Source organism: Prinia subflava, chromosome 1 (genome assembly GCF_021018805.1).
Source record: "Prinia subflava isolate CZ2003 ecotype Zambia chromosome 1, Cam_Psub_1.2, whole genome shotgun sequence".
In the NCBI taxonomy this organism is placed as follows: domain Eukaryota; kingdom Metazoa; phylum Chordata; class Aves; order Passeriformes; family Cisticolidae; genus Prinia; species Prinia subflava.
In genome coordinates this window covers 115,811,747-115,828,746 of record NC_086247.1, presented here as the reverse complement: position 1 = coordinate 115,828,746, position 17,000 = coordinate 115,811,747, and the positions used below count along the sequence as shown (strand labels likewise).

General features: G+C 38.4%; 1 protein-coding gene across 2 annotated transcripts in view; it reads left to right on the top strand.

The window, feature by feature from the left end:
* The window catches only part of LOC134556767 (ubiquitin-conjugating enzyme E2 E2), a 200,471-nt gene that overhangs the window by 150,399 nt on the left and 33,072 nt on the right, over positions 1–17,000 (top strand). For both annotated transcript variants that reach the window (XM_063409067.1, XM_063409057.1), the window contains exon 4: positions 12,642–12,774. In XM_063409067.1, coding sequence (XP_063265137.1) covers positions 12,642–12,774 — 133 coding nt within the window. The remainder of the gene's footprint in view (positions 1–12,641; positions 12,775–17,000) is intronic.

The following is a 17,000-nucleotide window of genomic DNA, read 5'->3' as shown; positions in this document are numbered from 1 at the left end:
ATGCATCTAGATTTGTGAAACAAGTTAATAGACTTCCCTAGTTAATGAGTTCTCTTATTTCACACAGGAACAGACATTTCAGTTCTGAATGTCAGAGATTTGTATTTAAATCATTCTCCACAAACACAGACTCCTTCTAAAGTAATGGGAATGGAAGTCAACCAACAAGTGGGGTTCATATTTTCTTGTCATTCTGAAATATTGCTGCAACAAAAAAAACCTTGATCAAAGCTTGGTGATTTCAGGGACCAAACCACCATACCCTGCTTTTTGATTTTGAAGGTTTGGGGTCAGGTTTTTTTGATAATCTGAGGTTACAGTTTTAGAGTATTTTTTCTAACATGATAAACTGAAAACAATTTAAAGTAGGTCACTATAAATTTGAATGTACCATTATACACACAAAACTTTTTTTCCCACAAGACTTGTTAAAAGCAGGTGATTTTAAACTTGCAGGCACAACATCATGCACATTTTATGTTCTTGTAAGTGATTTGTAAATGCTCTCTTCTGTGCACCGTACTGAAGTCAGTGGGAGTTTTATTCCTGGCATCACTGAAACCCAGATCTACACTTGAGTACACAGAACTGAGCCTTCATTTCCCAGGAAAGTTGTGTGTCACTGACAGCTTCTCTGTTTTGGGGTTGGATACACCTAGTTTGGTAAATTAACATGTAAATCAATTCAGTATCATTAGGAAAAGCCGAGTAATGTATTCCATAAGGGGAAGAGTGCTCAGTATTAAACACTGCTGAGTTGACTTCTTCATTGTGTACATCGTGTTCTGAGGTTATTCAAGATCATTTGTGGACCCTGTGATTTGTGGTATCTTTTACATGAAAGTGTCTTGATATGAGTTAAAATCTGCAGGAAATTTCTGCATTCTGACATTTTCCTGGTCACATTTACCACACTTCACAGGGATGTATGTTTGTGTACCCGAGTGCCTTTGGGTGGGTGAGGGGGTTGCTTTCCAGAGCACAGCTCCAGTCCTCCATATGCTGTACATTTAATTTTAAATACAGCATTTATGTATTTCGAGGGAACTGCACTAACTTGATAGTGTTGCCTGGGGGAGAAAGAAATGCTTTCATGCAAAGATTGTCATGGGCGGTGAAGTGATAGCTGAAAGTAGCTGGCCTTATTAAGCAAAGTTCCTGGAGGTGTTTACATGTCTGTGTAGCTGTAAAATAGCCTTTCTTCAGTCCTGTGTTTTTTTCCCTTTCTCCCAGTTCTGTGTTTCAAGTTAATATATATTGTTATTTGTGAGCTTCTGTTTAGAAAAAGATTGGGAATAAATACTAAATCCCATTTGCATTACATATGTGGGTAGCTCGGTTGCTTTCAGTGTGTCTACTTGAACAAGTAAAATAAAAACAGATTTAATTCCAAATCCTTTTACTAACCAGCAGGGAAGAATACCCATTGACCATAACAATAATAACTTAGCAGAATACTAGATGTCATCTATAAATGATACAGATATTTTAGTCATTAAGTCACATTAAGCAGTACTAAGTTTTGCCCTCAGCATAAGTACTGTGTTGCCGTTGCATCTGTCTCTTCACTATGCAGAGAACATGAAAGGAAGATTGTGTTTTACCCTATTATCTAAGAAATTGCAAAGCTATGAAAAACAGATTACTATTAATAAACAAAATTTTCTTCAAAAGGCTATGCATACAGTCATGAGGAAACAGCTGCTCTCCCTTCCAGAATGTACAATCGGCAAGTACATTAATTTTAAAAAAGATTATTTTGAAGGCATCAAAAACAGTAAAAGTGCAGAAACTGTGACAAGAATACAAATGCACATTGTTGTGATTCAGCATGATCTGACAGAGGAACACTTTTTCCTCGTAATACATAAAGTGACAAATCTTAAGTCTTTCTCAGGCAGCTGGGTTTCTGCTAAATTATCACAAGCAGTACAGGTGAACCATCGGTGACTTTGATCATATCCAAGCTATTTAAACAGCAATATGGCTTGAATTTTCTCCACCACACCTTCTCTTTGCATTAGAAAATAGAGACCAGGGCATTTTTCTGTTAGAGCTCTTGCACCAAGTATGGTGTTTGTGAAGAGTACCTGACCAGTCGGTACAGCAATTAGTAGAGATACACCCCTAATTAGTGGGTGAATAACCAGTAAAGACAGGCAGCTCTCTGACATGTGTTCCCATGGCATTCTCAGGGCCTCCACCAGGACCTGAGAAATGCAGCCAGAGTATTTCCCCCTCCACCCACTGCCAGCAAGGCTGGAATCAGCAGCAATAATCTTGGGACTTGGGGTGTTTGTCCACTGAGAGATGGATTTTTTAAATCCCTCTTCATTAGATGCAGACCAGCAAAGAGTCTCCAAGTCCAAACAGCAGGAGCCATCTAGGCTAGGACTGGACCAGAGACAACAGGATGAACTCTTCTGTAGCTCATAGCCATTTGCTCCAGCTGTTTTCTTTGAATACACAAGATTTAAGCAAGAGTGATTAGGATAATAAAGATAAGCAGTAGCACATGATAAAGATAAGTAATACAGCTCTAGTATGTTATTTTTGCATTGTGAATTTCTGCATGACTAGTGTAGTGTTCTGGGGTTCTCCTGGTGGTGGTAGCTCTGACTCAAAGACCAGCTGCTTGTCACTTAGTGCAGACAACCAGTAATACTACGAGTAAATAAAGAATGATGAGAGCAGGTATCACCAGCAGCTGAGCCAAGGAGATAAGCTGGAACTGAAAATGGGAAAGAAAACAACACCAATGTAATTTTCATCATGCAAAAAACATCTGTGTGAGTAAGGATTCCAAGTTGTTGTTGCCAAGGAAATTATAATGGCAATTTCGACTGTTGTTGGTATTTTATCTTGATGTAGGGAATATACACAGTCGCTATAAGAAAACCCGCCTTACAAATATGATGTTTAATTCTTGTATGACAAGGTCATTGATTATGACTTACAGATTAGAATGCTGGTTCCCTCTTACTGATTAGAAATGCTTATTCTTCTTTAGATAAGGTGTCATTTCTCATGTAGATCATCTGTGAGGCCGTGAAAGTACTGAAAGTGTCACCTGAAATCTTGAGAGGAATTTTACAGAACTCTGAGTTCCTCAGCTCCAGCTGAGAGGTGAAGACTGCCTTCACCAGCAGGTACCTGCACACTGGGTGTTTGCTTTCCCATCCTGAGAGGCAGAGGACTTCTCCTTCCAGCCATACCTTTTTGTTGGGACCTTCATATGACAAACAAGCATCCTTTTCTTAAACTGATTTTGCCATCATTCTTCCCAGAACCACTTTGTACTTTTTCAATCCTACTTCTAAATACAGGCAGGGATGAAAATCATTTATAGGAACAGTTTTCTAATCAGAAGTTCTGATCCATGGTGCACCATGGAGGTGTGTGTACTGAGAAGAATGTAGCCTCAGTTTTCCCAGGTGAGCTCCCCTTTATTGAAAAACACATTGGAACAATCCTGCTCTTATAGTGAAGTCTGTGGTATAACCATTCCTGGACTATTGTAGCAACACTTGGTAACTCTAGGTCTGATTTTGAGAGAATTCCAGCCACTTCAGAGCAAAAGACTTCCTACGTAAGCCTCTTCCTAACCTTAGCCCTAAAGACTCTCCCAAAAAGTCCTAGGAGAAAATGATGCTGATGAATAAACAAGACATTCCTTTATATTTGATTTTCTGTTTACCCTGTCATGTATGTAGATGAGCCCTCTCACCCCAGAGACATTAAAAAGTCTCAGCAATATTCTGTTGACTTAGAAGAAGCCACATTACTGGGTACCAGTATGACTCTGGCACATCCCTGTTCTTTTTGGCTGGTCAGTCAAGTGGTGTAAAGTTCACACCTCAGACACTGCTTAGAAAATTGCCTCTAAATGGTGGTTTCTTCTGACAAGTCAGAGTGTGGGCTGCAATGGGGGCAGTCAGTCTCAACCAAGGGTTGAGACATTTTAAGGTTTCTTTCACCTTGGACCTGCGGCTGGTCTCCATATTTGAAGAGAATAATTTCAAATTAAGGGGGGAGAGTTGTGAAAACGTGTCCATTTGCCAGCAATTTCCAAGTGTGTTTTCTTCTGTTTACCAGAGATCTGGAGAAGAAAGACAGCCTCTCAACTAAACTGACTAAATAAAAGGAATCTGCTTTTGAAGTATATGGATTTCAGAATCAAATTTCCTTTTTCTGTGCCTGTTGGCTTTATAGGCTTGTTTACTCAGGAGGAAATTACTTGTTTTATAATGTGTTTAACATCATGTTAGTTAATCTGTGCCATAATAAAGAGTTGTTTCCTTGTGTAAGCAAGCATTTCATGTGTAAGCATGTGTGAAACTCCCACTGAAATGAGGGGAGGGTCTGTATCTAAGCCTGTTCCTCTGTTTATAAAATGGACATGAGCAGGCTTGTTAGTTACACAGCTGTATTACATGCTTGAGATAAACTGTAAATAATTCTTTAAATTTGCCTCTCATTGCTTCCCCTCATTAATATTTTGAAACAGTTTTACAAGCAGCTTATGTGTAAAAACTAAAGTCTCTAGAAAGTGTCACAGAAGGAAATTTCAGAATCGGGTCCTTCAGAAAAGGTTGCAAGATTATCTTGTTGCATAAGGTTTCAAAATTTGTAGGCTCTTATTTAGACAACTGCCTAGGGACTCTTAAAGATTACAGTCGTGAACGGATCAAACTTCTTTAGAGGCCCATTGGATAAATCATTTACGAGTTGGGGAAAGATTCAATGACTAGTGGACCAGCTAGAGGACCAGCTTTCTGAGGAACAGAGAATATGCAGACATTGAACAATACTACTGCCTTGCTTGAAGCATTCATAATAATCAGAAAGTGTGGGTGTATATATATTAGAAACAACCCTGTCTAAATCATTCTCAGTTACTGAAATGTCTGACTACTGCAGAATATTTTTACACTGACACTTTTAAAAGTACAGTAGTGTAGTGATCTTTTTTGGATACAACTTAAAAAAATTTCTGACATTAAATCAGCAGTCCATTATCTCAAAGTGAAGGATGTGTTAGTTGAAGTTCAGTTGATCCATTCATCACTAATACATCATGTGTGGCCTTTTTTGTCATTTTTCATCATTTCTGATAAAAAGCGAGAATTTGCCATCATTTTTTTATTAGTGATCAAATCAACATATCAAATGCATTTCAAATCCAAATCTTCCAGTGTGTTCCACCCATTCATGAGAAGTCTTTCTAGTATGTTTGAGCTGGTCTGCTTTAGTCCTGTCTACCTCTCCCTCCTGCATTGCCTCTAAGGTTTCCACAGAAACTAAAAAGTCAATGCTGTTTTAAAGAATGCTTTCTTCCCTACTATACCTCTTAAATCTTTGAGCTGCTCTGGGGTTTTTGTGTTATCTGTCTGCACTTAGTCACCTCATCCTTTTAAATTAGATTTAAAATTTAAAAATACAGTACCTGGTGGTGCTACCCCACTGTTGCATGTCACAGATTCTGATTAACTTAGAAAAGAGATAATGGTAAATTACAACTGTTGTCAGCAAAGGAAAATGTTGTGAAATTTAGAAGTAGTTATATTTGGAAAAATAAATTACAATCCTGGGAAAGAAAAAAACTCAAGGAAAAGCAAATTAGGAGTAACATGGAAATAATATAACTTGGCAGCTTGCAAGGTTGGAGGTCATGTTAGAAGGTCCCAGGACAGCCTATTCATTCTTCTGTAGTGTTTTTCATTCCTAGTTACTTGTGGTTTTCTCTTTTACTAATATAGGGCTACAAATCATGCTTTATATAATTTCCCATAGAGACAAATCAGGCTGAAAAATATTTTATCTTTTTTAAAATATACAGTCAATTTCTGCTAGTTTAAAAGAGCTGGAACATCAGATACTGGTATTACTTTAAAAGAAAAAGAAACAAAAGATGTGGCAAAAGGGAATTGAGCCCATGGGTGTGTAATAGGAGGCGAATGATTGTTTCCTACTCTGAGCAAGGCAGGCCTTCTGTGAAGGATTTTATGTAATTTTCTTCAGCTGAACAAAGCGGAGAATACTTAACAAAATTGCCATTTTTAAAATCTCATTGTGAATACTCAGCATGCTGTGATCATACACTGTGTAATGGTGTTTGCAGTGAATAAATTGCTGTAGATAGTATAAATAACTATTTTGTGCATTAAGAAGCAGTTCTCTTCATGATGGTTTCTATCTCAGGAATGCTCTGAGGATAGGGCTTTGGAGAATAAAAGCATCAAAGTACTCTTTGAATAATACCAGTCTGCTAAAGCACTAGGATACTTTTAATAATTTTTAGCAATATTATTTAGAAGCAAATAACAAAATCAACTAAGTGATACTTACTTTGGTCTTAATCTATTTGATATTAATACTGTGGCCCAAACTTACTAATTTTAATTTTAAAGACAACACAGCTTCACAGCTTCAGCTAGTAATTTTTAATGGGTCCCATGATAGAAAGGCAGATACAATTTATCACAAGAAAAAGGGATTTGCATCATACAGACTTTGAGCACATTGACCTTGTGTGCTGCAGATTTGTTGCAAGAAAGAAAGAAAGCAGGAAGCCCTAAAGTTAAACTGCATCTCACTTTGGATGATAAATAAACCTCTAGAAATACCTTGCTAAAACTGCAGAAGACTGGCAATTAAAAAATGCTGCACCATACTGAATTCCAGTGGTCTCAATAAGCATAAGAAGCAGTGTCAAGCAATACCCTGTAATAATTATTGCTCCTTTGGCAGCTCGCTGGGATAAGTTTTCCTGTATGTTCTTCCAGTCGGGTATACCAAAAAGATACTGATTCCAAAGTGTACATGAAAACAGTAACTGGCTTCAATAGAAAGCACATAATAAGAGCAGGATATAACCACTTTGATAGAAGTGCAGCCTGACATAGAAAAATGTCTTAATATCCTCCTTCCTTTGCTGCTTGCCTGAAAGTCCTTAAATATATACATATATATATGTTCCTTAATGAAATATGGTCTCAGTCAGAAAACTGAAAGAACTGAAAGAAAATCTGATTCAAAATTTTCAGCTGAATTCTCTCATTGCAATGGAAACAAAGTGGTGTATGTCATTTGTCTGATGTCTCTCTCTCTTTCTGAGAAAAAAGAGAAAAGAGAAAGGCTTTCTGAGAAAAGCCTTTCTGAGTGACAAGTGACCCAATCACTTTGGCCTCTGTTTCCTTTATAAGTAGTTAAGTCTAATGAAAGATACCTACTCAAAAACCATATTTATCTCATCTAATAATATTGATAGTCCAACATATGTAAGACATAAATTCCCATTTATTTTGTAGGCCAAAAATACTGGCTATAGTGCAGACCCAAATTCAAGTGTTAGGTCATGGTAAGGCAAGATTTTTTCACTAACTGTTGAGTCTATTTAAAGTAAAATGAACAACTCTAACATTTTTTTTTTTAATGTAAATATATATTGTAATTTACTTAGAGTAAAGAGTTGATTTACTCAGAGTACTTAGAGTAGATCTCTTGGACCTCAAATTTAATGCTGAAAAATATCTGGGTTTGGTCTAGATTATAACTAGTAAGAGCAATAAGCATCCTCCAGCATTTTAATATTGGCACTTCTTTGCACCATCTAGATGAAGGAATTGAGATGATGACAGTTTTAATAAATTATTTATCTGATTAATTGAAAAGGAATATTTTGGGGATTTTCAGCAGACTTTTGGGAAAAAAGAGACATTAAAAAAATTATGCATTTGAAAAGTGGGGGCTTTATTTCTTGAGGAAAATTTAAGTCATCGATATTATAGCCCAAGTAAGTACTTATCTCTAATTCTGAAAGGGTTTATTTCTTTAATTGTTCTTTGATTTTACTGCCTGGAGACCAGCCTGCTAATTTTATTCATGGCAGAGGTATTATTAACCACACAACAGCGCCCATTGCCACAGGCAGTCTCAGTGCTCACTGCTATCTCTTTGTTTTTGTTTTGTAGAAGTGTATTCTTTTGGCTGCTGTGGCAACTGTTTATTACATACATTTACCAAAGTACCTCCTGATATCACTGTAGCATCTGGGTAGGCAGCTGTGACTCCCTTTCCCTTCTCTACGCCAGTGTTCCTGCAGCTCCCACTCTGCTCGCTCTTCCTTTCCAGGGAAGGAAGGAAACAAAATTACTGTACTGTAATAAACCACCCCCATGCCATTATTCACCCCCTCCTCACCTCTGGAAAAAGGTGAAAAAAATAGCAGGATGTGTTGATGGCCTTCGATGAGGAAAAAAGGAGCAGGGTGTTGGGAGGAGTGGGATTTGCACGTACCTGAGATGAGGAAGGATCCTGAGGAAGGATCCACCACGATAAGGAGCAATGGACTGTCAGCATACAGAGAGAGGGTGGAGGAGAAACCACCCTCAGGCAGAAACTAGAAAATACATGTGTTACAAAGAATAACAGCCACTAACAAGGGAGTCATAAAGCTCCAGAGGTGGTCGATCAGATGGGCTTCCAGGCTGCAGAGGAGAAAGTACTGGGACAGGAGCAGAAGAAATTCAGCAGATAACCTGCACTGCTGGCACCACCTGTATCCTGACGCTGTCCATATCCCTTCCAAAATTACAGAAACGTGGCAGTGGCTTACAGGACTGTGATGTCATAGCTTCTCAATGGCACTTTTTGCATTTTGTTGGGTGGATCATGGAGGTGGGTGTGAATCACCTGGTGATGTATCAGCATAGCTGCTGCTGATTCACTTCTTCCCAGATGAAAGTTATCCAGCAACCACTTCCCCAGCACAGCTCTGCTGCTCACCTCATGGTTGTTCCCAAGCACAAGGTCAGCCTTGAGCTGTGGTGCAGACCAAAGCAACATTTTTGCTTAGAACAAGTTTCATTATTGGCACCATGTTCAAAACAGAGAGCAGAGGGTATACGGAGTTTATTTTAATGAAGCGTCATATCTGCTTCTCAAGAGATGTATTTCATTGAAAGCTGAATCTGCAGTCTTCTGGTTTGCCACGTCCATCTTCTCCCCTCAACAGCTGTGCTCTTTAATTATTTTGCCAAGTGTAGAAATAAAAAGAAGACCATTTTACATGTTCTCCCTCCTTTGTCCTGAATTTCATACACTCATATGGATGTCATTCTGGAAGAAAACTGGCTCCATGTCCACCTATTCCAGCACTTCCACTGAGCAAACCTCCACAGAGGTGAAATACAGAATTCTGTGGAGGGTCTCATCAGCTGTGGGGGAATAATAGCAGCAGACAGCTGGCTCTTGGCAAGCCATTAATAACTTCAAGTCACCAGGGGCTCAACTGCACCTCCTTGGTCCTATGTTACATATTCCACCTGGGAGGTAACACTGGAAACACAGAGAACACCAGTTCCAGAGCCACTCCACAACCTCTCTACTGGTTCCTTGATTGCCCCAACCTGCAGAGTCACTGGGCTGTCAGCATCTGGGCTCACACTGGGAGGCTGCACTGCTGGAGACTGCAGGCCTCCCGACCACCTTACAGTTCACCCTCTTCCAGCTGGAGCTGCCCAGCCACCGCTGTCTCTCCCTTGGAGCCGACGGCTGTAGCAGTGGGATCGTCACGGGCAGCACGTGTGTGCTCTGGCCCTGGGTCAGCTGACTTCAGGACAGATCTAGTCTGCCTTTAGCTGAGAGGGTGCACATCTGAATCTGCCCTTCCAAAGATTACAGAACTTCAGGCGTTGAGCTGTTTGGTGCACTTTCTTTGAGATCTGTGGTTTGGTTGCCAGTAACTTTAGTAGAGCTGGAATATAAATCATACTGAATGTAAAACATTTGGGCTTTAGTGTGTCGGGCAGATATCCATGTAGAAAGAAGGGTAATTAAATCCTCTTGCATTCTAAACCTTACAGAATAAGGCTCTGGCTGAGGTCTTGCACATGTGGGAATTTTCTCTGGTGAAGCTTGTTGGAGTTGCCAGTAATGTGGATAAATAGAAGGCTTAACAATTAGGAAAGAAGGAAAACGAGGATAATACACCTGTCAAACTTTTTGTATTATTAATGCACAAATGAAAAACCGTGATGGTTGTGCGTGCTGTTGCCCTTAATACCAGCTGTTGCCTGTGCACATGGGCTGGTATTTCACATGGCTGAACAGCCCTGCTGCCAGCAAGCACTCAAACAGGCAGCATCAACAACAGCAGTCTTCCCACACGCCATACAATTTAAGCTATTCTTCAAATTAATAATAATACTTAATAAAGCTTCATCTCTCATTTGCAAAGAAAACCTTCAATTAATGGTAATCAGCATCCTCAGAATGTGATCAAGCTGGGCTTGTAGCTGGACGTGCCGAAACAGTTCAACTGGCAGATGGAGCATTTTCCAACTATTCTAATTAATGACTGCTCATTTCAAATGTTAATGCAATTAAATAAATAGGCAAAACAAATAAAAATAATGTACATTATGACAATGCCACTATCAGAGGGAGTTCTGATCAAAAAAGTGGGCCGCACTCAAATTCAGAAAGGGGCCAACCATCCCCTCCTGTCTACATAACTTATGAAAGAGCTAGGGCTTGCTTTTGTTACTTATTTCCAAGCATTTCTCTGGGAATGACATTTATATCATTTCCATTTTAACCTGCTGGCATCGACAGAGGAATTGCAACTTTAAGTGTTAGAACATTTTCCTACAGAAAATGAGAAGGAATTCCTTTCACATAGTATGGCTTTTTTTGGTGTAAGATTTAGACTTGCCTTGCTTCTTGTCTTTTCTATTATTATATATTATTAGAAATAATTGCCTATATGTTTTTTTAGGAGTTTTATTTTCTGTGAACATTGTATACCATACCACTGATGTAGGACTGCATTTGTTTGGGCTTATAAAGTGTTCAATTAGCTCCTTAATGCCTAGTTCAGTCACAATTAAACCTTCCCTGTTGACTCAAGATTGGTCTTTCTAAAGGCAGTGGAGGTGGTTTTAATTATTCATTCTCTGGTTTGTTTCTTACAGCAGTCTCAGCTGTGCTTTATTATTCAAAGGTTAATGCAAACTGAGAACTGGGTAAATTAAATTTGTTTGGCAGCTAGCAACCTGATGTATTATCGACACTGTGAAATATGGATGGCAACACTTCTGCTATTGTGCCACTTAAAAAGCCAGGTTTTATCTTTAAAACAATTGCTAGTTCTGTTACTACGGCTGATAGAAAATGAACGTTCCATGATGTTATAGTCTCTGTAACCCATTATTGTTGAGAAAGCAAGGTAGTTTAGAAAGCCAAGAAGCATTAACAGCTATTACAGAAAATGGATGTAGGTACCATGACTAATGAAGTGCTCTGCACAGGACTAAGTCATGCAGCTGTATTCAGGGAATCGTGCAGTCAGAAGTTTTAATGAAGGGAGCCCAAGGAATTGCAGGTGAAAGCGGGTTTTATTAACTTCCAGTGAACAAAACGAATAGTTGAGCAGTGAACATGACATGATGTCGTATAATAATTGTATGCCTTGGGTGCATTGTGAGGCATGGAGCATAGCCAAGAGCTTTTGGCTGTTCTACACACAGAGTGATTCCACAAACCCCTGTGTGCTGCAGAAACTGTCACTGCACACATAACAAGAGCTGTTTCACAAGAAATGCCTTAAGACAATACCACATCATTTCTTGAGATGTCTACCAGCACTGCCTTCCTCTAAAATACATTAGCTATCTGGAAGTCACCATTCCAATTGATCATAATTAAAATTCAGGTTCTGTATCAGTGACTGTAATCAGCAGGCTGTGAATGGAAAAGAAGAGGCCTATGCTTTAAGAGGCCATCCTGAGTAAAATACATATTTGTATGGACAGGCATTATGTTGTATGAAAGGAGGCTATGTTGGCTTTTAGAAGGGTCATGCCCAAGAACTTTTATTAGTTAGCATTTTATTTCATCTTTTTCAGGAATTCACCATACGAGGGAGAGATTTTTCTTGCTTCATACAGGATTATGTTTTGTACATTTAAAATATTATTTCAGTACTGTGTTTTTAACCAAGGACTTCGAATTAACATAATCCAACACTTGCTGTTGGATTTAACATAATTAACATAACCCACTTCCTGATGATGTTATTTTTAAGATAGGACAGTGATTGCAGAGCAAAGCAGCCTTCTGTGGCAGTGACTGGAGACCTTAGGTTAGGAGTGAGTGCAGCTGCAAGGTTGGTTGTACCCAGCTCAGTCTTTAGTACAGTCTGTGCTGTGTAATGTGTGTAATTACACTGCTACTGACTGAGGAGGTAGGTGGATGAGGAGGTAGGTGAAAATAGGATGGCTCATGAAGCAAGACAGTGACAAGGCATCTCAGCAAAGTCTCTGTATCCTTGCACTGTAAATACTTCACATCTGCCCACTAAAATATTTGAGATAAGACTGTTGGGAATTTTTCTGTGCTTATTTGAATAATTTATGATGTGATTTTAATACTTCTTCCTGGCTTAATATATCAGTTCTCTGACAGAGCTTAGGACATCAGATGCATGTTCTATCGAGGACTAACTTAATGAATGTGATGCACAATTTTAGTTTCTGGTGTTACAGCAAAACCAGCGGTACTACTGGTAGAGTATAATTGATGCAGTATAACCTTGATTGTATGTGGTTATTATGTTATATTTTTGTTTTCTATTTTAGTGCTGGACCCAAAGGAGACAACATTTATGAATGGAGGTCAACTATACTGGGGCCTCCAGGGTCTGTATATGAAGGTGGAGTTTTCTTCCTTGACATAACCTTTTCACCGGACTATCCTTTTAAACCACCCAAGGTTAGTAGAAGGATATTCAAAGTCTGATAGGAGTCTTGTCCTTCTGATATATTTTAATATGTATGTTGGAATATCATTTTAGGATGAAACATAAAACTTTCAAAGCAGTAATGAATTTTTAAACTTGATTTTTTTGATGGAAAAAATTTGAATAACTGGCTAAAATTTACTTGCATGCTGCCAGTATAGCTGAATAGATATAGATTTATTTAGCAAAAGATTGCATAATTTCCCATAGCTATTTTTTTTTAATTTGGATTTGTTTCTAATATGAAAGTGCTTATATTTGAGTTGCACAATTTATCTTCAGCTACTTAGCTGAAGATACCTAATCTTTCCTGTTGACCCCCATAATTTACCAGGCTTGTGTGGCTGTCTGGACAAAAATATGCACCTATTTCACTACCCCATATAATATCTGCAGGTGCAAGATATTATAGGTAATTGCTTTACATCAGTTTTCTGGAAGAATGTGAAATTATGGCACCAAAGTAAAGAAACTGGAGTGACAGAGATTTACAGAAATCTTTAGAGATTCTTTGTATAATGCTGTCCATAGTGGTACCAACCAGAAACAGAGAACCGTATCAGTAACATGAAGCTGACAGAACATTACCATGATCAACTTGAAATGTCAGACATGAAAAATCTAGTGGTTAGGAAGATTGCAAAAACATAAATGTGTGGAATGTGGCAATACAGAGAGTCATTTATAACTAGAAGTGATAATTGCTGAGGAGGATGTCAGAATGGGACTTTATGGCTTGATCACAGGATTATTGCAAACTACCTGCTTAATGTATTTATAAAAAAGGAAAACATCCTCCTAAAATGTATCCTCTGGCCTACAGAGAGAAGGAATTACCAATGTCAGATACAAGATGCTTGGAAGACCTTAACTGGAAGACTGAGAGCAAATATTAACACTAGTGTTCTCTAATAGGAAGAGAAACCGGGAAAATTTATCCCACAGAGCTGTTAATTGAATCAAATAAATTGATGGGGCTGTCTTCCATGAAACAAAGTAAAAACAGATGCATTGTTCATCTTGTCTCTCTGGAGAGTGTGTCTGGAAGATCCCCATGGAAGGAGCTATGAGATCAAAAATATTTACCTTGTTTCTGACTCATTTATGAAAGGATAGGTGTGCCATGTTGGTCTATAATAGAAGGGTATCACATGAAAGTGTGAGAGAGAAGCCAGTTCCTATTTGATTACTTTGAGAAGATTATTGAAATATAAGTGCTGATACAGAGGATTTTAATGCCATGTTAGTAATGTTTACAATAGTAGATAACATTGATATTATCAGGAAAAGTTTTGTAAAACAAATGAGAGATGTGATTGCAAAGCACTTGTTGTTCTGTGAACTGCACTTTCCCAGCCAATAACCTAAAGATGGGTGAGTATAGCAGTATTAAAGATGGTCTAACTTTGTTTCCCACTTTTAGTGTTCCAGTTTAGAAAAGCCTTGATGTCACTGAAAGGTCTTAGAGGAGTTATACACCTTGCTGGCTGCAGAGTTTCAGATTCAGGCAGCTCTTGTTACACAGTGAAGAAAGAATTTGAAACTTCATAATGTCTCCTTCAGTTAGTTAAAGCTCTGGGCATGCTGAGCTGGGGTCACTCCTGTTCTATTCTTCCCCCTGTACTGTTCTTCCTGCCTCCCCACAGCCCAGCCCACTGTCTGTACAAGGTCTGCTTTAATGAGCCCTATTTATTTACTTCTTTCTTGGACTTAGTCTGCTGGCACTAGCTGCCATGCAAGGGTTATGTTCAGTCCCCCCAAAAAGTTAAACTTCTATTATTTAGGGGATAAAATGGCTCTATGGCATATAAAATAGAGCTCGAAGTTCTCTCAGAGAACTAATATGTAAAAACTAGGTCTGAATGACAAGTTTTGTCATTCTCTCTGTTGAATCTGTTGAGTCTTGAAGCAGTGTGTGCAATAAACACCCTTTTAAAATAGAAGTTAAAGGTCCAGTTTGCTATTTCACCACAAGGTAAAGTCTTTTTCAATCTGGACTCAGCTGTGCTCGGCAACTGTGTTATTTTGAGACATGAGTAATGCAGTTGTGCCTTGCTTATTAATGAAATGTCAAGCAAAGAGGTGGTTCTTGTCCTGCTTCGTAATAGATTTTATTGTCTGCCTTTATCTTGATGCCAGTTGTCACTGTAAGAAATGTGTGCATATAAATCATATGAAAACCTACGGCTTGATAAAGGGTAAGAGAACTGATGATGCCATATTGTATTAGTAAACAGCCGGTATTTATGGTGAGGGAAATTGTCATCTGTAAGAAAATAATGAGTGCCTGTGCGCAGGGGAGTCATGTCAAGTAGAACTGTGTCATAAGCATGTGTTACACACATGGATTCTTACTCTGTTCACTTCAGCCACAGTTCTAAATGACCCCTGTTTTCAGTCCTGCTCTGTGACCTCGCAAACCATTGGTATTTTATTACACCTATTTTCCAGACCTTATGAAACTCGTCCATAGGTAAAATAGGGAATTTCCTTGAGTAAAGCAGCATGGGAAGACCACTGCTTATCATAAGGTAGCTGCTGCCAGTCAGCTTTGCTGGGAAAGGGTAGTTAAATATGTTCACCCCAAGCTGATTTCTAGCAAAGAAAGGTACTGAGTACGTGAACGTAACACATGGCCTCACAGTACAGTGCTGCCTGTGTCACTGGGTGTTGGCATCTCTTCTAGTTCCCCTCAAGATTTGTGATATTTTGTGCTATTCTCAGAATCACGGATTATAGGGTCATGGGCATAGATCATCTTAGATTTCTTTGTAATTATATTCTAATTTTTCTAGCTCCTTGCGGCTCTATCATCTTAAAAAACCTAGGGATAAAGTACAAGACTGTGAAATGTACTGAGAAAGACACAAAATGTATTCTGAGTGTTGGCAAGATTATCTCCCTGTAAGAACATAGCAGAAAGGGTCTAATTCACATTTCTCACTGTGACTGAATTCATAAATTACTCCTGAGATTTCTGTGGGCCTTTTTCGTCCCTTATTCACTATGAAGTAAGGAAATGTTTAAACAAGTACTGTCAAAATTGATCCTCCAAAAATGTGACCACAAAAAACCTATGAAGAAACATAAACTGTAATTCTCAGATGCAATTGCTTGACCTGGTCTGGGTTCCAAAGGCAAATTCCCATGTCACATAACATAGTCACTGGTAAGGGGCCTAATCCACAGTTTGTTAAAATCTGCAGAAATATCCTTTTTCCTTATCTATTCTCAGATGTTGTGCACTCCATTATTATGCATGTGTATGTCACATGGATCTCGAGGAGGGTAAAATAATTTTTTAAATAAGACAAATACATTGTAAATGGATTTTGGATATGTGTCTTTTGTTTTTATTACCATCATTAAAATGTATTTATGGTGTAACCACTGTTTGATTTGTATTATACAAAGTTCTTGATATTTTCTGAGGGATACAGATTGCTTCTAACAACATAGTTGATGCCTGATGTTCTGGGTACCCTGTTGCATGTTGGAAAACATTAATTAAATAAACAACCGAGACCACGTTTGCACAAGTAAAGATGTTTGACCTATATTTTGGTTTTTCTTTTTAACAAATGTACAAAGTCATTTTCATTTGCTATCCTAGATAGTTAATCTGCTTTTCTACTTTGCCTTTATCACAATAAGAAAGTGAATCTCTCTTTCAGGTTTTGTTTAACAAAGAAATAGTATCTCTCCAAATTTTCACTTTTAGGTATTTCTTCAGTTTTTACACCTTTGTAGCCTGCAACAATCTTAACATTTTCAAGTTCTAACTCCATTTTCCACATTAATTCTCATGTGTGATCCAGCTCACATTCCAGGTTTTGTAGAACAACACATCACTGTCATCAGGTTTCCCTTCCAGTGTGCACCAACAAGTCTTTCCCCTATGGATCCTTAGTTTTCATTTTCTCTGCCCTTACTTGTCAGTGTCTTTCTAAAGTTAAACCATAAGCATAGTATCAAACTGAGTTACTCTTCACAGAATAAACCATGTAGTAAGTTGGAGTATAATTTCTTCTCACACTGTTAATTTCTTCCCCTTTGAAGTCAGTCTGTTTCAGTCTTTCAGCTTTGTCACATGCCTTGAAACTGGACTCTGAATATTTTGAGCCAGAGGTCACTGACCTTTTCAGCTCTGCTTTCCTTATAAATCAGTGGCATTTGGCTTCACTCACAATTGCAGCAC